Consider the following 25263-nt stretch of genomic DNA (forward strand, 5'->3'; position numbering starts at 1 on the left):
CCAGGCCCAGGCCCATGGAATAGGCCCATTTAAAAAGAAAAAAAAAGGTCAATTTTTTTTTTTTACACACTAATCTTAGGTTTGCCACCTGAGTGGTATTTTACTGGCACAGCCGGTATTTGAGGCTGCCTGGCTGTGCCGGTATTGCAGTAATACCGGCAATACAAATGCAGATATTTTTCTCAGTATAAACGGAGATTACTCTGCAATACCAGCACCAGCCAGTAGGGGTCACTGTGTGTGGAGAGAGGCAGGCATAGGTAGTTACAGCATTTTCCTCCCTGCCTTTCTCTACTCACTGTTCCACGGGGGAGCAGCTACACAGCACAGAGAGTTCAGACAACAGCTCCCAGCCAGCAGAGACAGACTTCAGCTTAGGGAAGTGAGGGATGAGGGGAAAAGCAGCAGGGCGACATGGGGACACTGAGACACTAGGGAACACTGAGACACTAGGGGACACTATGAGACATGGGGGTGCTGAGTCACATGGGGATGCTGTGAGACATAGGGACATTGGGAGACACATTAGGACACGGAGACACTAGGGACACAGTGTCTCCATGTCTCCCAGCCAGTGTCCCTTAGTCTCCCAGTATCTGTGTCCCCATGTCTCTCAGTATCCCATGGCTCCCAGTGTCCCCAAATGTCTGTGTCCCCATGTCTCCCAGTGTTCATATGTCTCCCAGCCTTTGTCCCTAGTGTCTCAATGTCCCCATGGCTCCCAGTGTCCTCATGTCTCCCAGTGTCCACATGTCTCCCAGCCAGTGTCCCTAGTGTCTCCCAGTGTCCCTATGTCTCCCAGCCAGTGTCCCTAGTGTCTCAGTGTCCCCATGTCTCTCAGTGTCCCTAGTGTCCCCATGTCTCCCAGTGTCCCCAAGTGTCTGTGTCCCCATGCCTCCCAGCCAGTGTCCCAAATGTATCAGTGCCCCATGTATCCCACTGTCTGTGTCCCCATGTCTCTGTGTCCCTAGTGTCTGTGTCCCCATTTCTCCCAGTGTCCCCAAGTCTCTCAGCGACCCTGGGTCTCTATGTGTCCCCGGGTCTCTCAGTGTCCTCATGTCTCACTTTGTCCCCATGTCTCTCAGTGTCCCCTAGTATCCTAGTGACACGGGACACACTGAGACATGGGGACACTGGGAAAACTGAGGACACTGAGACACTGGGAGACTAGGGTACTGGGTGACATGGGGACACTGACATTGTGATTCATAGGGACACTGATGCCAGGCTGGCCTTCCAATTCTTTGGACAGACATGCCCCCTTTTTTGGGCATGTTCGCCCCTTTTCGCAGTTCTGGTCACGTGATTTGCGTCAGTGGCCCACCACCCCGCCCATTGGCTTCCTGCTTCACTGGACACTACTGTTAGAGAGTATGGATTTACTTGAAAGATGAAAGCATAAATTAGAGAGAGATTAGCATAGAGTATGGGTTTTCTTATAGCTGCATCCTTAGAGTTTCTCTCCAACACCATCTCCATCAGATACATGACACTTGGGAAGTATGACGGTTTTAGTGTTTTTGGTCGATAAGATTCTGTAATTAGGCCAATCATAATTGTCAGCACCAGGCCCAATGGGCTCTTAATCTGGCCCTGGCTCAGTGGGACATGTCCATAATGCTTCCCACCAGCCAGCTTTTAGCTCAGTGGGGCACGTCCATAATGCTCCCCACCAGCCGGCTTTGAGCTCAGTGGGACACGTCCATAATGCTCCCCACCAGCCGGCTTTGAGCTCAGTGGGACACGTCCATAATGCTCCCCACCAGCCGGCTTTTAGCTTGCTGTTTGCCATAAGAGACAGGGCAGGTTGAGACCCGGCCATTATCTACCTCAATATTCTACCTGTAAAACCATCTCCCAACCTAATTGGCAAGGTCATGGCCCCGCCAGCTCTAAAGGCAAACCAGGATCTAAAAGGGAGGACGGGAGAAAAACTGTTGCTGGCGCAGATCCCAAGTGGCAATGGGGTAAGCTTAATTAGTCACCACACCACCCCTTCCTCACATACAACACTCCCACACAGACATGACAGCCAATCAAAGCTCATCCATTCCCACACTCATACATGCACTTTATCCCTTGGGCCTGGACCTGAAAATGGGACAATTGGAAGTCCTGCAGTATGTATATTGTGAAGATTTCTGCTAATTGGGGAGTATTCCATGTAGCATTAACGAGGAATCCGATGTCCCAGGACAAATATAGAATGAATATTCATTTTTTTCGTGTTTAATTATTTATTAACGCAGTTTATGTTTTTTCAGATAAACCTCTTAAACGTGAAAGAAAAATGTAAGCAATTTATAATATTTTTGGCAGATAAATCACCGCTACTGCAGCATGTATATACCTAACTGTGAACATCACTGTGCCAGGAGCAGCATGTATATACAGTGAGGAGAAAAAAGTATTTGATCTCCTGCTGATTTTAACCCCTTAAGGACACACGACATGTGTGACATGTCATGATTCCCTTTTATTCCAGAAGTGTGGTCCTTAAGGGGTTAAACGTTTGTCCACTGACAAAGAAATGATTAGTCTATAATTTTAATGGCAGGTATAATTTAACAGTGAGAGACAGAATAACAAAAAAGTTATAAACTGATTTGCATGTCAATGAGTGAAATAAGTATTTGGCCCCTTCGACTTAGTACTTAGTGGCAATCACAGAGGTCACGTTTCTTGTAGTTGGCCACCAGGTTTGCACACATCTCAGGAGGGATTTTGTCCCACTCCTCTTTGCAGATCCTCTCCATGTCATTAAGGGTCGAGGCTGATGTTTGGCAACTCAAACCTTAAGCTCCCTCCACAGATTTTCTATGGGATCTAGGCTTCTTCTTGAGCCACCCCTTTGTTGTCTTGGTTGTGTGTTTTGGGTCATTGACATGCTGTAAAATCCATCCACAACCCATTTTCAATGCCCTGGCCAGGGGATTTGATGGTACATGTCCTGTCCCCTTAGCAGAAAAACACCCCATGTTTGACGGTGGGGATGGTGTTCTTGGGGTCATAGGCAGGGCCGTCGATAACACGGGGCAAACGGGCCTCACTGCCTGCAATGTATTTGAGCCCAATGAACCCGGAATTTGAGCCCAATGAACCCGGAGGTGCGGCTGCACAGGGTCGCACTGGCTCGCACACAAAGGAAGGATGCCAATGCACTAAGGGCCACCCGGTAGGCATGTGTCAGCAGGGGCCCGGGAACGGATGCATGAACAATTATTTTACTTATTTATTTTGGTACTCCCGAAATAGACAGACCGCACAGCCTGATTTCATGGAACTGTTTTGGGCAGGCGCCTTGTGTGCGGTCGGTCTAATCTATACCCCGGTGGTGTTTCGGCTACATTCGTGGGATCTGAGTGATTTCGACATATGTTGGGCTCTTAGATCCAGGCTATCCGGGGATATAGGACTTTAAGGGGTACCTCATTGTTAAATATGTATTTTGGGGTATTTTTATTATGCATGTCCTGGACCTGAGAGGTAATGTAATTATGTGTGTCCTTATGTTGCTGTCCCCTCTCAGGTCCAGCGGGGAATGCCCCTGGAATGTGTCACCAGAAACCCCTTGCATGGGGACCTGCATAAAAGGCCAGCTGTGGCTTCCATTAAAATCAGTTATACTTACCCTCAACACAGACGCCTGTCTCTTGTTGTAGGGAATGCTTTAAAAGCTATACCTGCTTCTCTACTTGGATGACTACTTTGAATGCTGTAACACAACTCACACTTGGGAGAAGGACGTCTCTACTCACCAGGGTGACCGCTACAGTAAGCATGTCTGTCACATTGTGGACCAGTATATGTCTGTCTGTCAGTGTATGTGTCAGTATGCCTGTCAATGTGTGTCTGTGTCAGTATGTCTGTTGGTGTTTGCGTGTCTGCGTGTCTGCGTGAGTCAGTATGCCTGTCAATGTGTGTCTGTGTCAGTATGTCTGTTGGTGTTTGCGTGTCTGCGTGAGTCAGTATGTCTGTCAATGTGTGTCAGTATGTGTCTGTGTCTGTCAGTGTACGTGTCAGTATGTCTGTCAATGTGTGTGTCAGTATGTCTGTCAATGTGTGTGTCAGTATGTCTGTCAGTGTCTGTGCATATCTCAGTGTCTGTGTGTGTCAGTATGCCTGTCTCAATGTGTATCTGTATGTATTCAGTGTGTGTATCTATGTATCGGCATGTGTGTCAATGTGTGTCAGCATGTTTTCTAGAGTGTCTGTGTGTGTATCTGCGTGTGTGTTTGTGGGCAGTGTATGTGTATATGTGCATACATCTCCGCATTCAAACACTAGCATGAAACTCAGATACATCCCTGCATTCAAACTTCAACACTTTATACAAGCACACTCCTTCGGTGAAACAACAATAATACATACAAAACACGTGTTAAACACCAAAATTACATATAAACACACCCTTGCTTTCGAAACTCAACACTACTCATAAATGCATTTTTGAATTCAAACACCAACACCCCATACAAACATTATCCATACAAAACACTGATCAGTGCTAAATCCAACCCTGCAAGCATGGGAAAATGTAGAGCCCCAGCTGTCACAGTATTGTTGGAGCTGCACGACAGATGGGGATCTACCTTTTGGCCACCCTTGCGATAACAGGCACAAAAAAATTCTTGCACCAGGGCCCTCTCTACTGCCGTCACTGCGGTGGGATGTAGGGTGTGATTGCATGCCACTGCGCAGGAGACCCAAACTAATGCTTGCCCAGGGTCTATTTAATATTAGAGCTCCAGGAATTCTCTACGCTTGCAGTAATATCGTTAGGTGATGAAATATTCATTGCCGGGGACAAGGACATCCAGGCGTTTCAACCCTCAGCTAGCCTGGGGCAACCGTAACAGTCACCTTCTCACCAAGCTGCTTGGCGATGGTCTTGTAGCCCATTCCAGCCTTAAGTAGGTCTACAATCTTGTCCCTGACATCCTTGGACAGCTTGTTTGTCTTGGCCATGGTGGAGAGTTTGGAATCTGATTGCTTCTGTGGACAGGTGTCTTTTATACAGGTAACGAGCTGAGATTTGGAGGACTCCCTTTAAGAGAGTGCTCCTAATCTCAGCTCGTTACCTGTATAAAAGACACCTGGGAGACAGAAATCTTGCTGATGGATAGGGGATCAAATACTTATTTCACTCATTGACATGCAAATCAATGTATAACTTTTTTTACATGCATTTTTCTTGATTTAAAAAAAAAAAATGTATTCTGTCTCTATTCACCTCCCATTAAAATTCTAGACTAATCATTTCTTTGTAAGTGGACAAACCTTTAAACTCAGCAGGGGATCCGATACTTTTTCCCCTCACTGTACCCACGTTGCTTTAGGATTTTTCCAATGCTATGTCATACTAGCTCTGTGTAAATTGCTGCCTCTCTATATAATGACATGCCGTGCCTATTCTGCAGATTGCATGCTTTACTATAACTCTATTTGTATCCATAGTGCTATCTCTATGTGCAGTCTCTATTCTTTGTCTCTCTTTGTTATTTAAAGTGAATTTCAAATTTAAAGGGACAGTATAGGTACCCAGACCACGCCATCTCATTGAAATGGTTTGTGTGCAGTGCCCCTGTTGTTTCTCTGAACCCGCAATATTTATATTCTAGAGTTAAGACTGTCTCTGTGGTTATCTTCCACACAGCCATTAGAGGCGATTTCTGCTGTCTCAGGGGATATAAATGGATGTCCACAGGCTAAATTCAATGCTTTCCTCATGGGAAGGCCTAATGCTCTCGCTGGGTTCCCCCCGCGATGAATTCGGAGGAGGCGGAGCTTGCAATGAGGGACTCGAGTAAATGTATGAAACCCGTCCATTGGGGAGTTGGAGGTTGCTGGGGCTGTGGGACACTATAGTGTTGGGAATACAGCTTTGTATATGGTGTTTGGTGTTTCTATAAGGCCAAAGTAGCTGATCTGAAAGTATACCTGGCTGAGAAAATCAGTTTCAGCTATTTCCACTTTTAATTAATTTAGATCTCACTTGGAATTCTCGCTTCAGTGAATAACCTAAATGAAAATCAATTTCAGATTTAAACCGAGATGTCAAAGTGGGAACAATTCTCCAGATCAGCTCTTCCTCCAGCTCTTTCTCTGGCCTTTACTTGAAATGCACCTTAGTGAATAGCCCTGTCACACTGTCTGCTGCTCGCTACTCATTGTCTTCTGCTCTGATCCCTAGTCAAGGTGTCCCAGGGTTACGGACGCTCCTTCGAAGTTCTAGATTCAGTTGGCCAGCGGGTGTACCAAGCGGATGAGATTGTTCAGTGCTGCGGACCTATCTACAATACAAAGATCCGGAATAACAATGGGGAGAACATCATGGAAGTGGTCCAGAATTGTGAATGTTCCTGTACTCGTAAGGTACTCGTAAGAATCTTCCAGATTCATCAACATTCCACCATTACATTCTGCATCCACCTGTAGGTTCATTCTCTGTCTCCCTGTAGGTACATTCTCTGTCTCCCTGTAGGTACATTCTCTGTCTCCCTGTAGGTACATTCTCTGTCTCCCTGTAGGTACATTCTCTATCTCCCTGTAGGTACATTCTCTATCTCCCTGTAGGTACATTCTCTGTCTCCCTGTAGGTACATTCTCTGTCTCCCTGTAGGTACATTCTCTGTCTCCCTGTAGGTACATTCTCTGTCTCCCTGTAGGTACATTCTCTGTCTCCCTGTAGGTACATTCTCTATCTCCCTGTAGGTACATTCTCTATCTCCCTGTAGGTACATTCTCTATCTCCCTGTAGGTACATTCTCTATCCCCCGTAGGTACATTCTCTGTCTCCCTGTAGGTACATTCTCTATCTCCCTGTAGGTACATTCTCTGTCTCCCTGTAGGTACATTCTCTGTCTCCCTGTAGGTACATTCTCTGTCTCCCTGTAGGTACATTCTCTGTCTCCCTGTAGGTACATTCTCTGTCTCCCTGTAGGTACATTCTCTGTCTCCCTGTAGGTACATTCTCTGTCTCCCTGTAGGTACATTCTCTGTCTCCCTGTAGGTACATTCTCTGTCTCCCTGTAGGTACATTCTCTGTCTCCCTGTAGGTACATTCTCTGTCTCCCTGTAGGTACATTCTCTGTCTCCCTGTAGGTACATTCTCTGTCTCCCTGTAGGTACATTCTCTGTCTCCCTGTAGGTACATTCTCTGTCTCCCTGTAGGTACATTCTCTGTCTCCCTGTAGGTACATTCTCTGTCTCCCTGTAGGTACATTCTCTATCTCCCTGTAGGTACATTCTCTGTCTCCCTGTAGGTACATTCTCTGTCTCCCTGTAGGTACATTCTCTGTCTCCCTGTAGGTACATTCTCTGTCTCCCTGTAGGTACATTCTCTGTCTCCCTGTAGGTACATTCTCTGTCTCCCTGTAGGTACATTCTCTGTCTCCCTGTAGGTACATTCTCTGTCTCCCTGTAGGTACATTCTCTGTCTCCCTGTAGGTACATTCTCTGTCTCCCTGTAGGTACATTCTCTGTCTCCCTGTAGGTACATTCTCTGTCTCCCTGTAGGTACATTCTCTGTCTCCCTGTAGGTACATTCTCTGTCTCCCTGTAGGTACATTCTCTGTCTCCCTGTAGGTACATTCTCTGTCTCCCTGTAGGTACATTCTCTGTCTCCCTGTAGGTACATTCTCTGTCTCCCTGTAGGTACATTCTCTGTCTCCCTGTAGGTACATTCTCTGTCTCCCTGTAGGTACATTCTCTGTCTCCCTGTAGGTACATTCTCTGTCTCCCTGTAGGTACATTCTCTGTCTCCCTGTAGGTACATTCTCTGTCTCCCTGTAGGTACATTCTCTGTCTCCCTGTAGGTACATTCTCTGTCTCCCTGTAGGTACATTCTCTGTCTCCCTGTAGGTACATTCTCTGTCTCCCTGTAGGTACATTCTCTGTCTCCCTGTAGGTACATTCTCTGTCTCCCTGTAGGTACATTCTCTGTCTCCCTGTAGGTACATTCTCTGTCTCCCTGTAGGTACATTCTCTATCTCCCTGTAGGTACATTCTCTGTCTCCCTGTAGGTACATTCTCTGTCTCCCTGTAGGTACATTCTCTGTCTCCCTGTAGGTACATTCTCTGTCTCCCTGTAGGTACATTCTCTGTCTCCCTGTAGGTACATTCTCTGTCTCCCTGTAGGTACATTCTCTGTCTCCCTGTAGGTACATTCTCTGTCTCCCTGTAGGTACATTCTCTGTCTCCCTGTAGGTACATTCTCTGTCTCCCTGTAGGTACATTCTCTGTCTCCCTGTAGGTACATTCTCTGTCTCCCTGTAGGTACATTCTCTGTCTCCCTGTAGGTACATTCTCTGTCTCCCTGTAGGTACATTCTCTGTCTCCCTGTAGGTACATTCTCTGTCTCCCTGTAGGTACATTCTCTGTCTCCCTGTAGGTACATTCTCTGTCTCCCTGTAGGTACATTCTCTGTCTCCCTGTAGGTACATTCTCTGTCTCCCTGTAGGTACATTCTCTGTCTCCCTGTAGGTACATTCTCTGTCTCCCTGTAGGTACATTCTCTGTCTCCCTGTAGGTACATTCTCTGTCTCCCTGTAGGTTCATTCTCTGTCTCCCTGTAGGTTCATTCTCTGTCTCCCTGTAGGTTCATTCTCTGTCTCCCTGTAGGTTCATTCTCTGTCTCCCTGTAGGTTCATTCTCTGTCTCCCTGTAGGTACATTCTCTGTCTCCCTGTAGGTACATTCTCTGTCTCCCTGTAGGTACATTCTCTGTCTCCCTGTAGGTACATTCTCTGTCTCCCTGTAGGTACATTCTCTGTCTCCCTGTAGGTTCATTCTCTATCTCCCTGATAGTGTATTGAAAACATGACAATAATAAAGACCATCTTGTTTGTCTAAAAGACAAACACTTCGCTTTGGCTATGTAAGACAGGTTTTTATGGTCTGTATGAAGGATTCCCCTACCACTGGATTATATATTGTTAATTTTCATTTATTTGATCCACTGTATAGTTCGGTATATGAAACCGAACACCTGAGACCTATCTATGTTGTATACCGAACCAACTACCGAACAGCCAGACCACCCAGGGCAGGGGTGTGCTGCTGCTCATTGACCCTTTTCACCTTTGTTCGCACCTCAGTAACCGCAATTTGACCAACATTCTGAGAGGTCGGCTGGGCCCTCTTTAGCAGCGTACAGATACAGCAGTGTTTGGTCGTCGACGGCGCGAACATCGCTATAACATCCACCTCCATAGAAATTCTGTAAAATAAGTGAGAACTGAATGGCGTTCGGTGGGAGCAAGCTCCCGAGCAAGGAAGAAAGATTGATTATACTCACGAACCATTATGTTTGGTATTTTTATTATATTGGTAACTCCCAATAGAGACCGACCGCACAGCCTGATTCCATGGAACTTCTTTGGAGCAGGAGCCTCGTGTGCGGTCAAACAGAGACTTCCATGGAAATCCTGAACCCCTGAACTGATCTAGGTGATTTTTATATATGTTAGTCCCCCACATCGGGGCTTTCAGAGGATATGACTATATTGGTAAACTCATTAGCTCCTTTGGCTTCCAATATCATTTCTATGCGGATGACACGCAAATCTCCCTGTCCTCTCCTGATCTCTCCCCATCCCTCTTGACTAGTGTCTCTGACTGCCTCTCTGCTGTTTCTAACTGAATGGCTGCCCACCTCCTTAAACTAAACTTGACCAAAACTGAAATTCTGGTCTATTCTTCCTCAAGTGTTGTTACTCCTGTGTCTGTCTCCCTCCAAGTCAACGGTGCTACCATCAGCTCCACCACGCAGGCTTGCTGGCTAGGTGTTCTTTGACTCTGACCTCTCCTTCAAACCTCATCTATCGCCAAATCCTGCCATTTCCATCTCAAAAACATTGCGCGCATCTGCCCCTACTTAACGTGCTATATAAATAACATAATAATAATATTGGGGTTTGCATGTGTTTTAAAGGTATTTTTAATATGTTGTAAAAATTATGTTTTTCCGTACCTGGAGATAATTCAGTTTAGTACAGTGCTTGTCTCAATTGTCTCCCAGGTACAGAGGATGGATTAACCTGTTTTGTGTGGGAGTGTCCTGGACCTGAGAGCCAATGTGATTGTGTATACGTTTTTACTGTAGTCTACTCTCAGGTCCAGAGGGAAGTGCCCCTTGCAAGGGGATTGACATAAAAGGCCAGTGTGGCTACCAATAAATCAGTTCCTGTTTCCCCTCAACATAGATTCTCATCTCATGTTTGTAAGGAACCGATATACCTGCTATAATCACCAGCTCTTGTATGAGCTACTTTCTTGTACGAGCTACTTTCCATGGGATTTGGAAAGCATCACTCTGAATAGGGGGAAAGAACATCTCTGACTGCAAAACCCCTCATCCTTTCGGGGTGGCCGCCACATCTGGTGGCAATGGTCGGATGGTTCTTGTCCACCAGAGGAGATACTTATCATTGATGCAGTAACCGTCTAGCAGATTGAGAGTCGGTATGAGCAGCTGAATCGATCCACCTTAAAGGATATCTTGGAGAAACGTGGGCGAATAACCGTCCTAAGAGGGAATTAATCCACGAAGCTGGAGATGGATTGTGCCAACACCTTAACCTAATGGATGCGGACCATTCGGTTATGATTAACCCTGTTAAGTCGTAACCCTCCCGCTGACATCGTGATGCTGGTGATGGCGGCTGTGGACGTGGAAGAACAAGCTAAACAGGAGTGCCAAGCCAAAGTATTGGCGATACAGCGCTCCAAGAGTCCAGCAGCAGAGACTACAGCGACACATTGGGAACCTACAGAGACTACAGTGACACTTTACCGAATGGGCCTGCCATCTCCACCGAGCAGCATCCTACTGGGTCAGCAGATGCCAAACTGTGTCTGGGGAAGAGGTTCTGCAGCTGTTCCTCCTTGAACATTTCTTCAATGCCCTCAACCCTGACATCCGAGAGTGGATCCGAGATCGGAGGCCCCTCACCCTACCTGAAGCAGCTCGCTTGGCAGACGAGTATACAGACGCCCGCAAATCAGAACCAACCCCGGTAAGACCTGCTCACTGACCCGAGACCCGGGTGTTAGTACCCTCTAACCCTACCCATTACCGGGACCACCCAGACCTTAGTCGGTCCCACATAGAACCAATTTGAAATGTCGGCAGCAACTGCCCATTTGAGAGTTCTCGACCCTCTTGGGGCCCTGCCCGAACAATTCCACTTATAGGAGACCAACCCTTGCAGCCCACTGCCTAGAAGCTGAGTCGCAGCCGGATGAGTGCTGGGGGTACTCCATGAAGTACTCAATGAGTACTCCATGAAGCTAACCCCATTCAGGCAGCTAATCAGGACAAGCGGCAACAACCCCAACAAACAGTATTGATAAAAGGACAGTCGGCTAGGGGATTGCAGGTCACTGGCGCTACCATGACCCTGGTTCAACAGCATGCACAAAAAATGAGCACACTGGACAAACGATAGCTGAGTAGCAGGATGAGCAGTTTATCGCCTACCCACAGCACACGTTCACCTCGACTGGGGAGTTGGATCTGGCATGGTGAACATTGGCATAATGTAGGACTTACCTGCAGAAATTTTACAGGGGAACGACTTGGGCCCCCTTACATCTGCTTATGCTCCCTGGGAAACCGCTGAAGCCCAACTAGTGACTACTCGTTTACAAGCTCATACAGCAGAAGCTGGCCCACAGACCCATTCGGTTCTTACCTGTTGCGAAGACTCAGGTAAGAACCGAACCCCCGACTATGACAGTAGACCCAACCCCGTTAGACTAGGACTACCCAAAGGAAAGTGGGAAGGAAACCTGGGAAGACCATACCCTCCACAAATATAGGGCTAAGGTCGACTAAGAACAAGGAGGGTTAGAGGGAAAAAGATTTATCTGGGAGCAAGATCGGTTATACCGATTGACTGAGACCCATGGTAAAGGGACAGCCCCATCCCAGAAGCGACAACTGGTAGTTCATAGGAAATACCGAATGGAGCTTCTCCAGATCGAGCATGACATACCCTTAAAGGGCACCTTGGCATACACCGCACATCTCACCGAATAACTCAGAACTTCTTTTGGCCAGGTGTCTCGAGAGACGAGCGAAGGTACAGCAAAACGTGCGATACCTGTCAGCAAGTAGGGAAGGGTGGGGATCAGACTAATATCCATGCCTACAGTCGATATATTAGGGCCTCTACAGAAACCTAGTCCATCCTGTAAGAAATATATACTTACCATGGTAGACTACGCTACCCGTTATCCTGAAGCAGTCGCGCTCACCAATATCCAGACGGACACTGTTGCCGATGCACTGGTTAAGATATTTGCCAGGGTAGGTTTCCCCAAGGAAATCCTCTCTGACCAAGGAACCCAATTTACCACAGATCTTACCCACCAACTATGGAACGTGTGCATCATTAAGCCCATCCAAAGATCCCCCTAACATCCCCAGACTAACTGTCTCTGTGAGCGCTTCAACGGCACTCTCAAACAGATGTTGAAAACCTTCGCTGACGAACACAGAGACTGGGAGAGATTCCTAACACACCTTCTCTTTGCATACCGAAAAGTGCCGCAGGAATCTACTGGGTTTTCCCCTTTCAAATTGCTCTATGGGAGAAGGGTACGCGGTCCCCTTGATCTCATTAGATAACACTTGGAAGGGGAAACAGAATTTAAGGGAACCCCCCATTGTACCATATGTATTGTAATTCCGGGACCACATGGAGCAGTTGGCCAAGATGGTAAGGGATAACCACCAGGTGGCCAAGGGGAGACAAAAAGCAAGGTAAGGATAGTATTAGACTAATGACAGTTGCAAGAGAGGAATCCGTCGGGAACAGTTTAATTGGACACAAAAGGCAGTAGCGAGATAGGACGGTAGTTGGATGGGGAGTTAGGGTCAAGGCTGGGCTTCTTTAGAATTGGGGTTACAGTTGCATGTTTGAAGGGTGATGGAAATATGCCAGTTGAGAGAGAGATTGAGAATTTTAGTGCGAGGTAGAGAAAGAGAAGAAGACAGAGTACGAATGAGATGCAAGGGAATTGGATCTAGGGAGCAGGTGGTGGGGTGGCAGGACTGAAACAGAGCAGAAACCTCTTCCACTGTAGCGGGTGCGAATGAACATAGAACAGCAGAGGTAGTGAGGTTAGGGGAAGTATTGTAAGGGGAAGAAGAAAGATGAGATCTCTTCCCTGATTGTAGAGATCTTGTCAGTGAAGTGAGTTGCAAAGTCTAAGGCGGTCAAGTTAGTAGGTGGAGGAGGAACAATAGGGCGAAGAAGAGAGTTAAAGTGTGAAATAGTTGTTTGGGTTCGCTCCCGCAAGTGTGGTTATAAGGGGATTGAAGTAATTTACTTTTGCAGAGGAAAGAGCCAAGCAGTATGAGCGCATCATAAATATATAGTGGAGAAAGTCAGACGCACAGTGAGACTTTCTCCAACAGCATTCAGCAGTTCTGAAGCATTTTTAGAGGTATCGAGTCAGCTTGGTTTGCAAAGGTTGTCGTTGGGAGGCACTTGCTGCATTTAAATGTAGGAGGTGCCATGATGTCTAGTTGAGAGGAGAGGGTGGTATTGTAGAAGAAGGTTGCAGAGCTAGTACAGGTGAGGTTTGAGATAGGTATTGTGACGGACCGCTGGCACTCCGACCGAGTACCTCCGCCAACTGATGCTCCTAGCGCTTGCTGAGGACTCTGAGCACTCCAACCAACACCATCAGCATTGCGGACCCCACTTCCAGCGAGGCAGCTGCGCTGGGGTCTCGTTGTCTCTCACCCACCCTGGATCCAGCTGAACCTCTCCTAAATCCAGAGAGAGCTATTACAAGAGCTTACTCTGGGGAGTAAGTGATTATAGCAATCCCCAGAGTCCCCTTCCCCCAAGCCTGAGCCAAGGCTTCAAGAAAGGTGCAAGTAGGTCTGGTTTATTGAGGGCTACCTGCCCGGTATTTATACAAGTGTCCACCAGGTGGACACTCCCCTAGGGGACCTGATGGACCAATGGGACACATATTGGATTTTAGCCAACCACAGACAATTCAAACAAAACACTCCCACAGTGACATCACAACCCCTCCTCTCTATCCTGGAGATAATTGGGAAGTAATCAATTATCTCTCAGGACAGAGGCAAGACTCCATTAACCACATGGTTACAAAAACACATAAATTACACAATGTTACAATTACTACATAAAACATATACATGCAACATATCCCCAAATAGCTTAGATCTGAGCGCACATTATTACTGAATGGCACTCAGAACACATACATACAGTTCAATCGCCATGGAGCCAAAGTCTTTTCCATAGTCTTTCGTTCCACGAATAGGCTCCATGGCATAGCTATCTGGGGTAGCACTACTCACATACTAAAAGTCCTGAACGCCCCGGCAGAAATACACAAATAAACCTTTCTGCAGGGTAAAATACAGCTATCAGCACAGGGGCCATAGTTGGAAGGCAAGAGGCTAGCCAGTAGTCCCCTCAAGGCACAAGTGGCGAAGGGCACATCGTCACAGGTATAAAGGAGAATTTGGAGATTAGTGGAGAAATGGTCTAGGTCATGATATTGGAGGTTTCTGTGAGATTGATGTTCAGACGGTGGTGTCAATTGGGTCTTGGGTATGCCGATGGCAAAAGTCAGCAGGTGGTGGTCAGTTAGAGGAAAAATAAAATTGGAGAGATTAGAGGTGGTACAGAGATTGGTGAAGGCCAGATCAAGAGTGTTTCCCACTGTATGGGTTGCTAAATTGGAGGTTGAGGCCAAAAGAGGAGGTTGCAGAGAGCAGGCAAGAGGCAAAAGTGCAGTTGGGGTTGTTGATTGGGATATTGAAATCCCCAAGTAAATAGGGAAGGAGTGCTAGATGAGAGGAAGTGGGGAAGCCAGGAAGAAAAGTGCTCAGTGAATAGCCTAGGATGACTGGGGGAAAGGGACGATCAGCTGCTGGAGCACTGACTTTCTTACAGCAGTATTGGGTCTTGATAATTCTGAAATCAGGCTTTGCTTATTGTGGACGATCAGCTGATGGAGCACTGACTTTCTTACAGCAGTATTGGGGCTTGATAGTTTTGAAATCCGGTTGTTGAATAAAGATATGTAAGGGTCAGATAGGCTTGCAATAAAGCTGAGGGTGTTAAAGCCAGTCAAAAAGGATGTTACAAGCATCCTGGCAGGGACCCTATAAAGTAGTAGAGCAGATCTACAATACCACCTAGTGTAGTCGCAAACTGTGCAGATGATCAGATAAGGAGGTCTTTTCATATAAACATGCTAAAGGAATATCAAGAAAGACAGAAAGAGGTAGTCGCTATATGCACCCCAGCTGGGGATGACCCTGAGAATCTTCCCCTAGCCGACCTATTAGAGAAAGAACCCCAAACCGATCTCATCAGCTCCGTCAAAATAGGTTAACGACCCTAGCGACAGAACAAGCTTACTGTCACGAAAATGACTGAGTGAAGCACTGTACTAAACTCAATTATCTCAATTATCTCCAGGTGACTAACGTTCTCCCAAGGTATACCACCCTAGCAGTCCACAAAGTAGAGACACCAGGAAAAGCCCCACTTTGTCAGCCCTCCTACCGTATATCTGAAGCAGTCGGAGAAGGAATGCAAGGAAATACAAAAAATGTTGCACCTAGCAGTTATCGAACACTCTGACAGTCTGTGGGCTTTGCCTGGAGTCCTGGTACCAAAGAAAGATGGGGCCACCCGGTTCTGCGTGGACTATAGGTGACTGAACGATCGGACCATCATGGATGTGTATCCCATGCTCCGAGTAGATGAACTATTAGACCGTATAGCCAGAGAACATTATCTGACCACCATCGACTTATGCAAAGGCTATTGGCAGATTCCCCTGGCCGAGGAGACTATCCCTAAGTCAACCTTCATCACCCCATTTGGCTTGTACTAATTCAGGGTAATGCAATTCGGCAACCTTACAACGTATGGTGGGAAGGCTCCTAGATGGCTTCCAGGATTTCACTTGTGCGTACCTAGATGACTTTTCTAAGGCAAAGAACAGGGCCGGACTGGGAATTAAAAGCAGCCCTGGAAAAAAAATATTTACCAGCCCCATAATGCGTTGCGCCAGCATAGTGTGCAGATACAGAGTTAGAAAAGATAACTTAAAATTAAAAATTATTACTCCAACGTGGAAAAAAAGCACATATAAGCTTTAAAAAAAAACAAGAGTGCAGATTTATTTTAAGCAGACGTGACTTTGCATGTAATCAATGTTTCAGTCCAACTACCATGACATATTAAGGGAAGCTTGGTAATGGGACTGAAATGGTGAATGTATGTAGGGCACAACTGTAAAAATTGACGTTATCTTGTTTATTTTGAAGTCCTGTGGGTGCACTCTTTACTTTAAATATGTTATTGTGCTGGAGTATGTACCTAGCAACAAGACTGGGCCAATATCTGCTCATTACATATGGTACATATTAATGACATTTCTCTGTGTATTATGCGTATGTAAATGTACATTAATATATGTGTAAATATTAAAGTCATAATTATTTATATATATATATATATATCTCTCTTGTGTCTTTCTCTCTCTCGTGTCTCTCTCTCGTGTCTCTTTCTCTCTCTCTCTTGTGTCTCTTTCTCTCTCTCTCTTGTGTCTCTCTCTTTCTTTCTCTCGTGTCTCTTTCTCTCTCTCTTGTGTCTCTTTCTCTCTCTCTTTCTCTTGTGTCTCTTTCTCTCTCTCTTGTGTCTCTTTCTCTCTCTCTTGTGTCTCTTTCTCTCTCTCTTTCTCTTGTGTCTCTTTCTCTCTCTCTTGTGTCTCTTTCTCTCTCTCGTGTCTATTTATCTTTCTCTTGTGTCTCTTTCTCTCTTGTGTCTCTTTCTCTCTTGTGTCTCTTTCGTCCTCTCGTGTGTCTCTTTCTCTCTCTCTTGTGTCTTTCTCTTTCTTGTGTCTCTTTTTCTCTCGCTTGTCTCTCTCTCTCGTGTCTCTTTCTCTCTCTCCTTCTGTGTCTCTTTCTCTCTCTCTTTCTGTGTCTCTTTCTCTCTCTCTTTCTGTGTCTCTTTCTCTCTCTTTCTGTGTCTCTTTCTCTCTCTTTCTGTGTCTCTTTCTCTCTCTCTTGGGTCTCTTTCTCTCTCTCTTGGGTCTCTTTCTCTCTTGGGTCTCTTTCTCTCTTGGGTCTCTTTCTCTCTCTCTTGGGTCTCTTTCTCTCTCTCTTGGGTCTCTTTCTTTCTCTCTTTCTGGGTCTCTTTTTCTCTCTCTTTCTGGGTCACTTTTTCTCTCTCTTTCTGGGTCACTTTTTCTCTCTCTTTCTGGGTCACTTTCTCTCTCTCTTTCTGGGTCTCTTTTTCTCTCTCTTTCTGGGTCTCTTTTTCTCTCTCTTTCTGGGTCTCTTTTTCTCTCTCTTTCTGGGTCTCTTTCTCTCTCTCTCTGGGTCTCTTTCTCTCTCTCTCTCTGGGTCTCTTTCTCTCTCTCTCTCTTTCTGGGTCTCTCTTTCTCTCTCTCTCTCTCTCTCTCTCTGGGTCTCTTTCTCTCTCTCTGGGTCTCTTTCTCTCTCTCTGGGTCTCTTTCTCTCTCTCTCTCTTTCTGGGTCTCTTTCTCTCTCTCTCTCTCTCTCTCTCTCTCTCTCTTTCTGGGTCTCTTTCTCTCTCTCTCTTTCTGGGTCTCTTTCTCTCTCTCTCTTTCTGGGTCTCTTTCTCTCTCTTTTTCGCTGTCTCTTTCTCCCCCCCCAATTTACCTTAGAGGAGTCAGGGGACCGGCCGTGTTCCACGCTGGAGCTGCCGGGCTGCAGCCTCGCCGGACCGGCGGCACTCCTAATGCTGAGGACTGAAGGAGGAGGGAGCATGTCTCTCTACCATGCTCCCTCGCGGTTCCCACAATTCACAGCAGCTGCTGCTGTAAATTGTGGGAACCGCGAGGGAGCATGGTAGAGAGACATGCTCCCTCCTCCTTCAGTCCTCAGCATTAGGAGTGCTGGCGAGGCTGCAGCCCGGCTGCTCCAGCGTGGAGCACGGCCGGCCCCCTCTAAGTGTGCCACCGGACCGGCCACCCGGTGGCACATACCTGCGCAGCCCCCAGATGCCGCGGCCCACCGGGAAATTTCCCGGTATCCCGGTGGGCCAGTCCGGCCCTGGCAAAGAAAGGTTTTTTTTTTACAGAGCAATAAGGATATGGAATTCTCTGCCTGAAGAGGTGGTTTTGTCAGAGTCTATACAGATGTTTAAAGGACCAAACTTCTGGAATAAAAGGGAATCGTGACATGTCACACATGTCATGTGTCCTTAAGGGGTTAAACTGCAATTGGATAAATACTTGCAAAAACATAACATACAGGGATATAATTTCTAATTAGTGGGGTGATAGCTGCTTGATCCAAGGAGACATCTGACTGCTATTTTGGGGTCAAGAAGGAATATTTTCCTCGTTTGTTGCAAAATTGGAAGCGCTTCAGACTGGGTTTTTTGCCTTCTTTTGGATCAACAGCAACAACATATGTGAGGAAGAATGAACTTGATGGACGCAAGTCTCTTTTCAGCTATGTAACTATGTAACTATGTAACTATGTAACTATGACATTGCGATCTACAGTGAGTAGTGTGAGGAACACTTGTTTCATGTAGGGGTAGTGCTGGACAAGATTTGGGCAGCAGGCCTGACTCTCAAACCAGACAAGTGCCATCTTGGCATTGCAGAGGTCCAATACCTGGGATACTGGGTAGGGTGTGGGAAGCAGCGACCAGAATCCGCTAAGATAGAAGCGATCGCTAACAGGCCCACATCACACACAAAGACCCAGGTACTGGCATTCTTAGGGACCGCTGGGTACTGTAGGCGGTTCATAGCAGACTGTAGTACTATAGCTAAACCCCTGACTGACCTGACAAAAAAGAATTTACCTAGACAGGTCCTGTGGTCTCCCGCATGTGAAGCTGCTTCCCAGTTGCTTAAACAAGCTCTAGTAAATGCTCCTGTCTTGGCTGCCCCAGTCCCTAACAAACGTTTCATTGTCCACACAGACGCTTCCATGTTCGGACTTGGGGCAGTTTTAAGTCAAGTTGGAGAAGATGAAGGAGAGCACCCTGTAGCGTATCTCAGCAGGAAATTGTTACCCAGGGAGGTGAGCTACGCAGCAGTGGAAAAGAAGTGTTTAGCTTTGGTCTGAGTATTAAAGAAATTGACTCCTTATTTATACAGACAAGAGTTCACACTCTGGGGACAATGGGCGATTACTACAATGGAGTTTGGCCCTGCAAACATACAAGTACACCATCCATTACCGACGCGGGAAGCAGAACGGCAACGCTGATGGGTTGTCCAGGCAATCAGCTCACCAACTGACTTAACCCCGGACATCCCCAAGTTGACCCGAAAAAGTTCAAACTAGGTCTGCCAGAGTGTTCCACAAGTTGGGAGCACTGTGACGGATTCCCCTACCACTGAATTATACATTGTTAATTTTTGTTTATTTGATCGACTGTATAGTTCGGTATATGAACTCACCGAACATCTATCTGTTTCGTAATCCGAATCAACTACCTAACAGCCAGACCACCCAGGGTTGGCGTGTGCTGCTCATTGACCCTTTTCATCTCTGTTCGCACCTCAATAACCGCAATTAGACCAACATTCTGAGCAGTCGGCTAGGTGGCCGCCGTTCATATAGCCGAACACGTGGCAGCAGCCATCTTTAGATGCGAACACACACAGCGGGTTTTGGTCTGTATTTTTTATGTTTTTCTGTACCTGGAGATAAATGAGTTTAGTACAGTGCTTCACTCAATTATCTTCCAGGTACAGAGGAAGGATTAACCAACTTTGTATGGGAGTGCCCTGGACCTGTGTATATGTTTTTACTGTGGTTTACTCTCAGATCCAGGGGGGAGTGCCCCTTGCATGGAAATTGACTTAAAAAGCCAGTTGTGGCTACCTGTCACGACTACTAGTGTGTTCAGCACGCAGAAACTATGTAAACATATACATATACAAGGAAAGGAAAATAAAAGGACAGAGCATAAACCGGACCTTAGAATGGTCGGACTAATATGCTAGGGACAGAGAATGGTCAAAGGGAAAGCCGAGGTCAAGGAAGCCAGAAAATACACAATACAGTTTACACAAGCCAAGTCAGGGAAACCAGAATTCAGAATAACCAGGGAAAAGCCAAGATCAGGATACCAGGAAATCAGATTCACAAAGATAAAGCACTCTCAGGAAACCAGGAACAGGAAACCACGACAGTGCAAGGTACTGGGGTGAGCTAGGGATTTAAATATCCCTCTCTAAGGTCTGATTGGTCAGAGGGCGACCTCTGACCCCAAAACGTGCATGCGCGTTGACATTGTGACGTCACGCGCACGTCAGTATAAACTTTGGGGGCGGAGCTATGTTTAGGCGCGACCACGTGGTCAGCGCCATTTTGGATCCGGGCGCGACGACCGGAGGATGCGGGGAAGCGGTTGTCGGCTCGCCGACGAGCAGGTAAGTTCGTGCTGTCGGCGAAGCTGTGCCGGTTGGGCACAGCCGTGCCACGCGGTGGCCCGGCAACCGTGACACTACCAATAAATCAGTTCCTGCTTACCCTCAACATGGAGTCTCATCTCATGTTTGTAGGGAACCACTATACCTGCTATAATCACCAGCTCTTGTAAGAGCTACACAGCTATACCGGCCTTGGGATTTGGAAAGCATCACGCTGAATAGGGGGAAAGAACATCTCTGGCGGCGAAACCCCTCATCCTCTCGTGGTGGCCATCACCGTCTGTTATCATCGGAATAGGATATTTGGAATCATCTAGTAAATGCCTCCTTTCCTTGAAAGCTAACACTATAGCTAGAAGTTTCCTTTTTTCTATTTCGTACTTTCTCTCTGAATCAGATCATTTCTTTAAAAAAAAAAAAACATGAATGCAATGGATCTTCTGGACTTTTTCTCTGAAACAGGACTGCTCCTACTTCAGACACAGAAGCATCCAGCTCTAGGATAAAAGATAACAACAGGTCAGGATGTGCCAAAACTATAGCTTTAGGAAAAGCATTTTTCAAAGTTTGAGAGGCATCTAATGCTTCTGGTTTCCATTCACGAGGTTTAGAACCTTTTTTAGTCATATGAATAATTGGACTTATTATAGAGGAAAAAGTATTTATGAAGTTTCTGTAATAGTTATCAAACCCAATAAAACAAATTGCTTTAAGTCCCTGAGGAAGTGGCCAAAAGGTGATTGCTTCTAGTTTTGTCAGATCCATACTAAAGCCTGTCTCTGATATAACATACCCCAGAATTGTACTGTTTTTTAAACAAAAAAACTTTTTTCGAATTCACAATACCACTCATCTTGAAGCAATCTGATTAGCACCATTCTAACATGTTGATGGTGTGATTGGAGATCTGAAGACTGGAGCAGTATATCATTCAGGTATACTACAGCACACAAAGGTACAATGTCAACTAGGACATCATTGATTAGATCCTGGAGAACTGCAGGGATGTTATAGACCAAAGGGCGACTCTGCCACACAGGACACCGTCCCAAATGGAACTAACATACAAAGTTTTATTTTTTCTTGGGACTGGCCCAAATGCACCTTACTTAAAACTTATGGTGACAATTCAATAAAAATACATATACTCAAAACATATCAGAAAACATACAGGGAATTATAATAACACAATAACATATCTACAAAGGGGTGGGGAAGTCAATAACCAACACAAAATATCACTCCTGCCTTTAGAATTGGCAATATGCAAATCTACTTGAATGTGCAAATTAACCAGCCTTGCTATTCAGGTAGTGCATATTGCTGTTGCTACCAACAGAGAGCACTTTACAGGCTCCATAGCCAAATCCACTAGTTGGTAACAAGCACCAGCAGGACAGGAGGGCACACAAAGCAATTAAAAATATACAAACAAATTATAAACACCCTGCACCTATAATGGGCGCAGGGTGACTTAGACTTGGAAATATTTAGAAACCTTTGTAAAGTGTCCTTCTGCTCCAAGTGATGGTGACTACTGTCACAACCCTCTCTTCTAAATACAAAGAAGAATCCTGCTCCGGCTAGAGACAAATATTTTCTAATGAAACCTTTATTCAGTGACTCTTTGATGTACTCCTCAATTATATTGTTCTCCCTTTCTGATAGTCGATAGTCCCTGCCCTTAGGAGGCATAGAACCAGACAGCAAGTCTACCGCACAGTCATACGAACGATGAGGAGGTAATCTCTTTGCCTCTCTTTTTTCAAATACCTCTCTTACTGTAGCGGAGCACTAGTCCACAGGAACCCCACAAGTCTTATATCCCCAAATAGCCTGGATCTGAGCACCCAAGTTGTCCAGATAGCACTCAGATCCATTTGGTAGAACAGAATCGCCATTCGGGTAAAGTTCTGACCGACCAGCCACGAGGTGCTACCCCGAAACAGTTCCAGAGAAAAGGGTCCACTTTTGGGAGATCCTGCGTGAACACCGATGAACACTCTCCCTGGCTTTTAGAGAGCAAATTAAACATAGAAACATAGAATGTGACGGCAGATAAGAACCATTCGGCCAATCTAGTCTGCCCAGTTTTCTAAATACTTTCATTAGTCCCTGGCCTTATCTTATAGTTAGGATAGCCTTATGCCTATCCCACGCATGCTTAAACTCCTTTACTGTGTTAACCTCTACCACTTCAGCTGGAAGGCTATTCCATGCATCCACTACCCTCTCAGTAAAGTAATACTTCCTGGTATTATTTTTAAACCTTAGTCCCTCTAATTTAAGACTATGTCCTCTTGTTGTGGTAGTTTTTCTTCTTTTAAATATAGTCTCCTCCTTTACTGTGTTGATTGCCTTTATGTATTTAAATGTTTCTATCATATCCCCCCTGTCTTGTCTTTCCTCCAAGCTATACATGTTAAGATCCTTTAACCTTTCCTGGTAAGTTTTATCCTGCAATCCATGAACCAGTTTAGTAGCCCTTCTCTGTCAAGATCCTTCTGAAGATATGGTCTCCATTACTGCGTACAATACTCCAAGTGAGGTCTCAAACGGACTCCAAGTTGCCCAGTTTGCCTCACTAACCTTTATTAGGCTAGATTTTATGCTATCCTTAACATACAGGGCCACCCCTCCCCCTTTCCTGCCTTCCCTGTCTTTTCTATATAAAGAGTACCCTGGTATTGCTTTGTCCCAGTCATTTTTCTCATTATACCATGTCTCAGTAACAGCGACTAAATCTACACTATCAGTTGCCATTATTGCCACAAGTTCATGGATCTTATGCCCTAAACTGCGAGCATTTGTAGACATGACTCTGAGCTTATCATTTTTTAACACACTTGCTACAGGCACTTTCTGTCCTTGTTTTGGGGGACAATTGGATTGATGTTTTATCACCCTTTTGCCCCCCCTCCTAGTTTAAATACATCCTAGCAAAACCTCTGAACTGCTCACTGAGAACATTTGTTCCCTTTTGAGAAAGATGCAAACCATCTTTTTTGTACAGTTTATTTCCATTCCAAACAGAGCTACCATGAGAAATAAAGCCAAATCCTTGCTCCCGACACCAATCACCAAGCCACAAGTTAAAGTCCCTAATACGCATCCGCCTGTCGTTCTGAGTGTTATGCACAGGCAGAACTTCAGAGAATGACAGTGTGGAAGCAACCTGCCGTATATCTTTGGCAAAAACACTAAAAACTTCCTTAACCTCTGAAACCTCATTGCAAGCCAAGTAATTTGTCCCAAGATGGACAAGTACATCCAATTCCCCTTCCTGCTTTGCTCGCTTAACAATATTAACTTAAACAAGAGGGTGGTAGATAATAATAAATTTGGGCAGCTACATGCCAGCAAGCGAAAAACCAGAGGTGACGATCCAAATGATTCAAAAATAGAAACAACAGTTCTAAGATCAAAATGTGGTGATAAAAAACTGTTTCTCTTGTTGATGAATGGTAGAACACATAGGGTCTCAATGAAGGCAGTCACACAGGCAGTAAACCATAGATATACTTGATGGATATCAGCATGCTAGACAATCAATATAAATAAAAAGCAGAGGAGAAAGGCACTGTGTCTACGCGCGTTTCGTCCTGTTCACAGGACATTTTCAAGACCTACCTTTACTTCTGAAACCTCATTGCAAGTCAAGTCATTTGCACCTAAATGGACGAGTACCACCAATTCCCTTTCCTGCTTTGCACGCTTAATGATATTACAAATACGTCTTCTGTCTCTGTGAGCAGTATCTCCAGGAAGACATCTCACAAGGCAGCTATTGTCCAGCTCCACACCTCTTATGATAGAATCCCCCAACTACAAATGCTCCCCCTAGTCGGTAGTTCCTATCTCCCAAACGTCATTCGCCTAGCTGGTCGGGAAGTAGGATGGGCAGCTGTACAATGTTTGCCAGGGTTCGCAAGATCGTGTAGCCCGAAAAGGCGTTTGACCAACTACCACTGCCTGTGCTCGGTAGACAAAATGGCCGCCATTCCCTTCGGTTATACGAAACAGCTGGAGGAGGTCGGTGTTCAGGGAGGTATAAAAGGGGGACCACACACCATCCATTTGGGAAACGAACAAGGGGGGTACGGACAAATGAACAGAAAGGGAATGAGTCTGCTACATCCGGGTAGTGAGATATCGTGGGCTCTTCGGGGCAACTCCTCTCTCTACCCAGGAATATCTCTCTCCCTCGAGCACAGCCTGACTGGAGGTGACCCGGTCCCTATATACGTGGAGGGTGTGGTCAGTGGTTAACTCCCTCCCACAATCAGCAGGGGTATCCAAGGGAAAGGGCTTCTAAGGAAGAGGGATTCTCTCTTACCTGAGCCTCTGGATGTGAGCTATATCCTGCTGCCGTGTGATCACTGGGTATAGTTCCTCTGCTTGGGATAAAGACATATGTAAGCTTGCCCATGTCGTTCTCTAGTAAAACCTCTGCAGGCAAGTCCTGCATCAACCCGACCTCCACCTGACCCTGCACCCCAATCTAGATGAACCCTGGCAGTTGGCAACAGATAGACTGCTCCCCCAGCCACACGGACGGCTACCGAACTTCCTGTTATGGCCAAGTCAGGAGCTTGACCAAGGTGAGGGTGATCCCAGTATCACAGAGTCCTTGGACGAGTTTGCCGAAATACGGGGTGCTGCCTCTGAGTGATAGCAGTGGGCAGCTGCTCTATTCACTGGATGGGGTCCATTAAGTCCATTCCTTATTTAGGGGCATTCACGCCTCAAGTGCCCATATATTTGGCACTGGTGACATTGTAGCTCATAGCGGGGTTGGAAGCGTGTTGGGCTGAATCAGTGGCCC

General features: G+C 46.1%; 1 protein-coding gene across 1 annotated transcript in view; it reads left to right on the forward strand.

Annotated features, from left to right (window-relative positions):
- LOC134601573 (phospholipid scramblase 1-like) overlaps nt 1-25263 on the forward strand; it is a 122648-nt gene that overhangs the window by 64132 nt on the left and 33253 nt on the right. The window contains exons 4-5 of the mRNA XM_063446096.1: nt 2265-2292; nt 6194-6375. Coding sequence (XP_063302166.1) covers nt 2265-2292; nt 6194-6375 — 210 coding nt within the window. The remainder of the gene's footprint in view (nt 1-2264; nt 2293-6193; nt 6376-25263) is intronic.

The sequence above is a fragment of the Pelobates fuscus genome, chromosome 3 (genome assembly GCF_036172605.1).
Source record: "Pelobates fuscus isolate aPelFus1 chromosome 3, aPelFus1.pri, whole genome shotgun sequence".
Classification (NCBI taxonomy): Eukaryota; Metazoa; Chordata; class Amphibia; order Anura; family Pelobatidae; genus Pelobates; species Pelobates fuscus.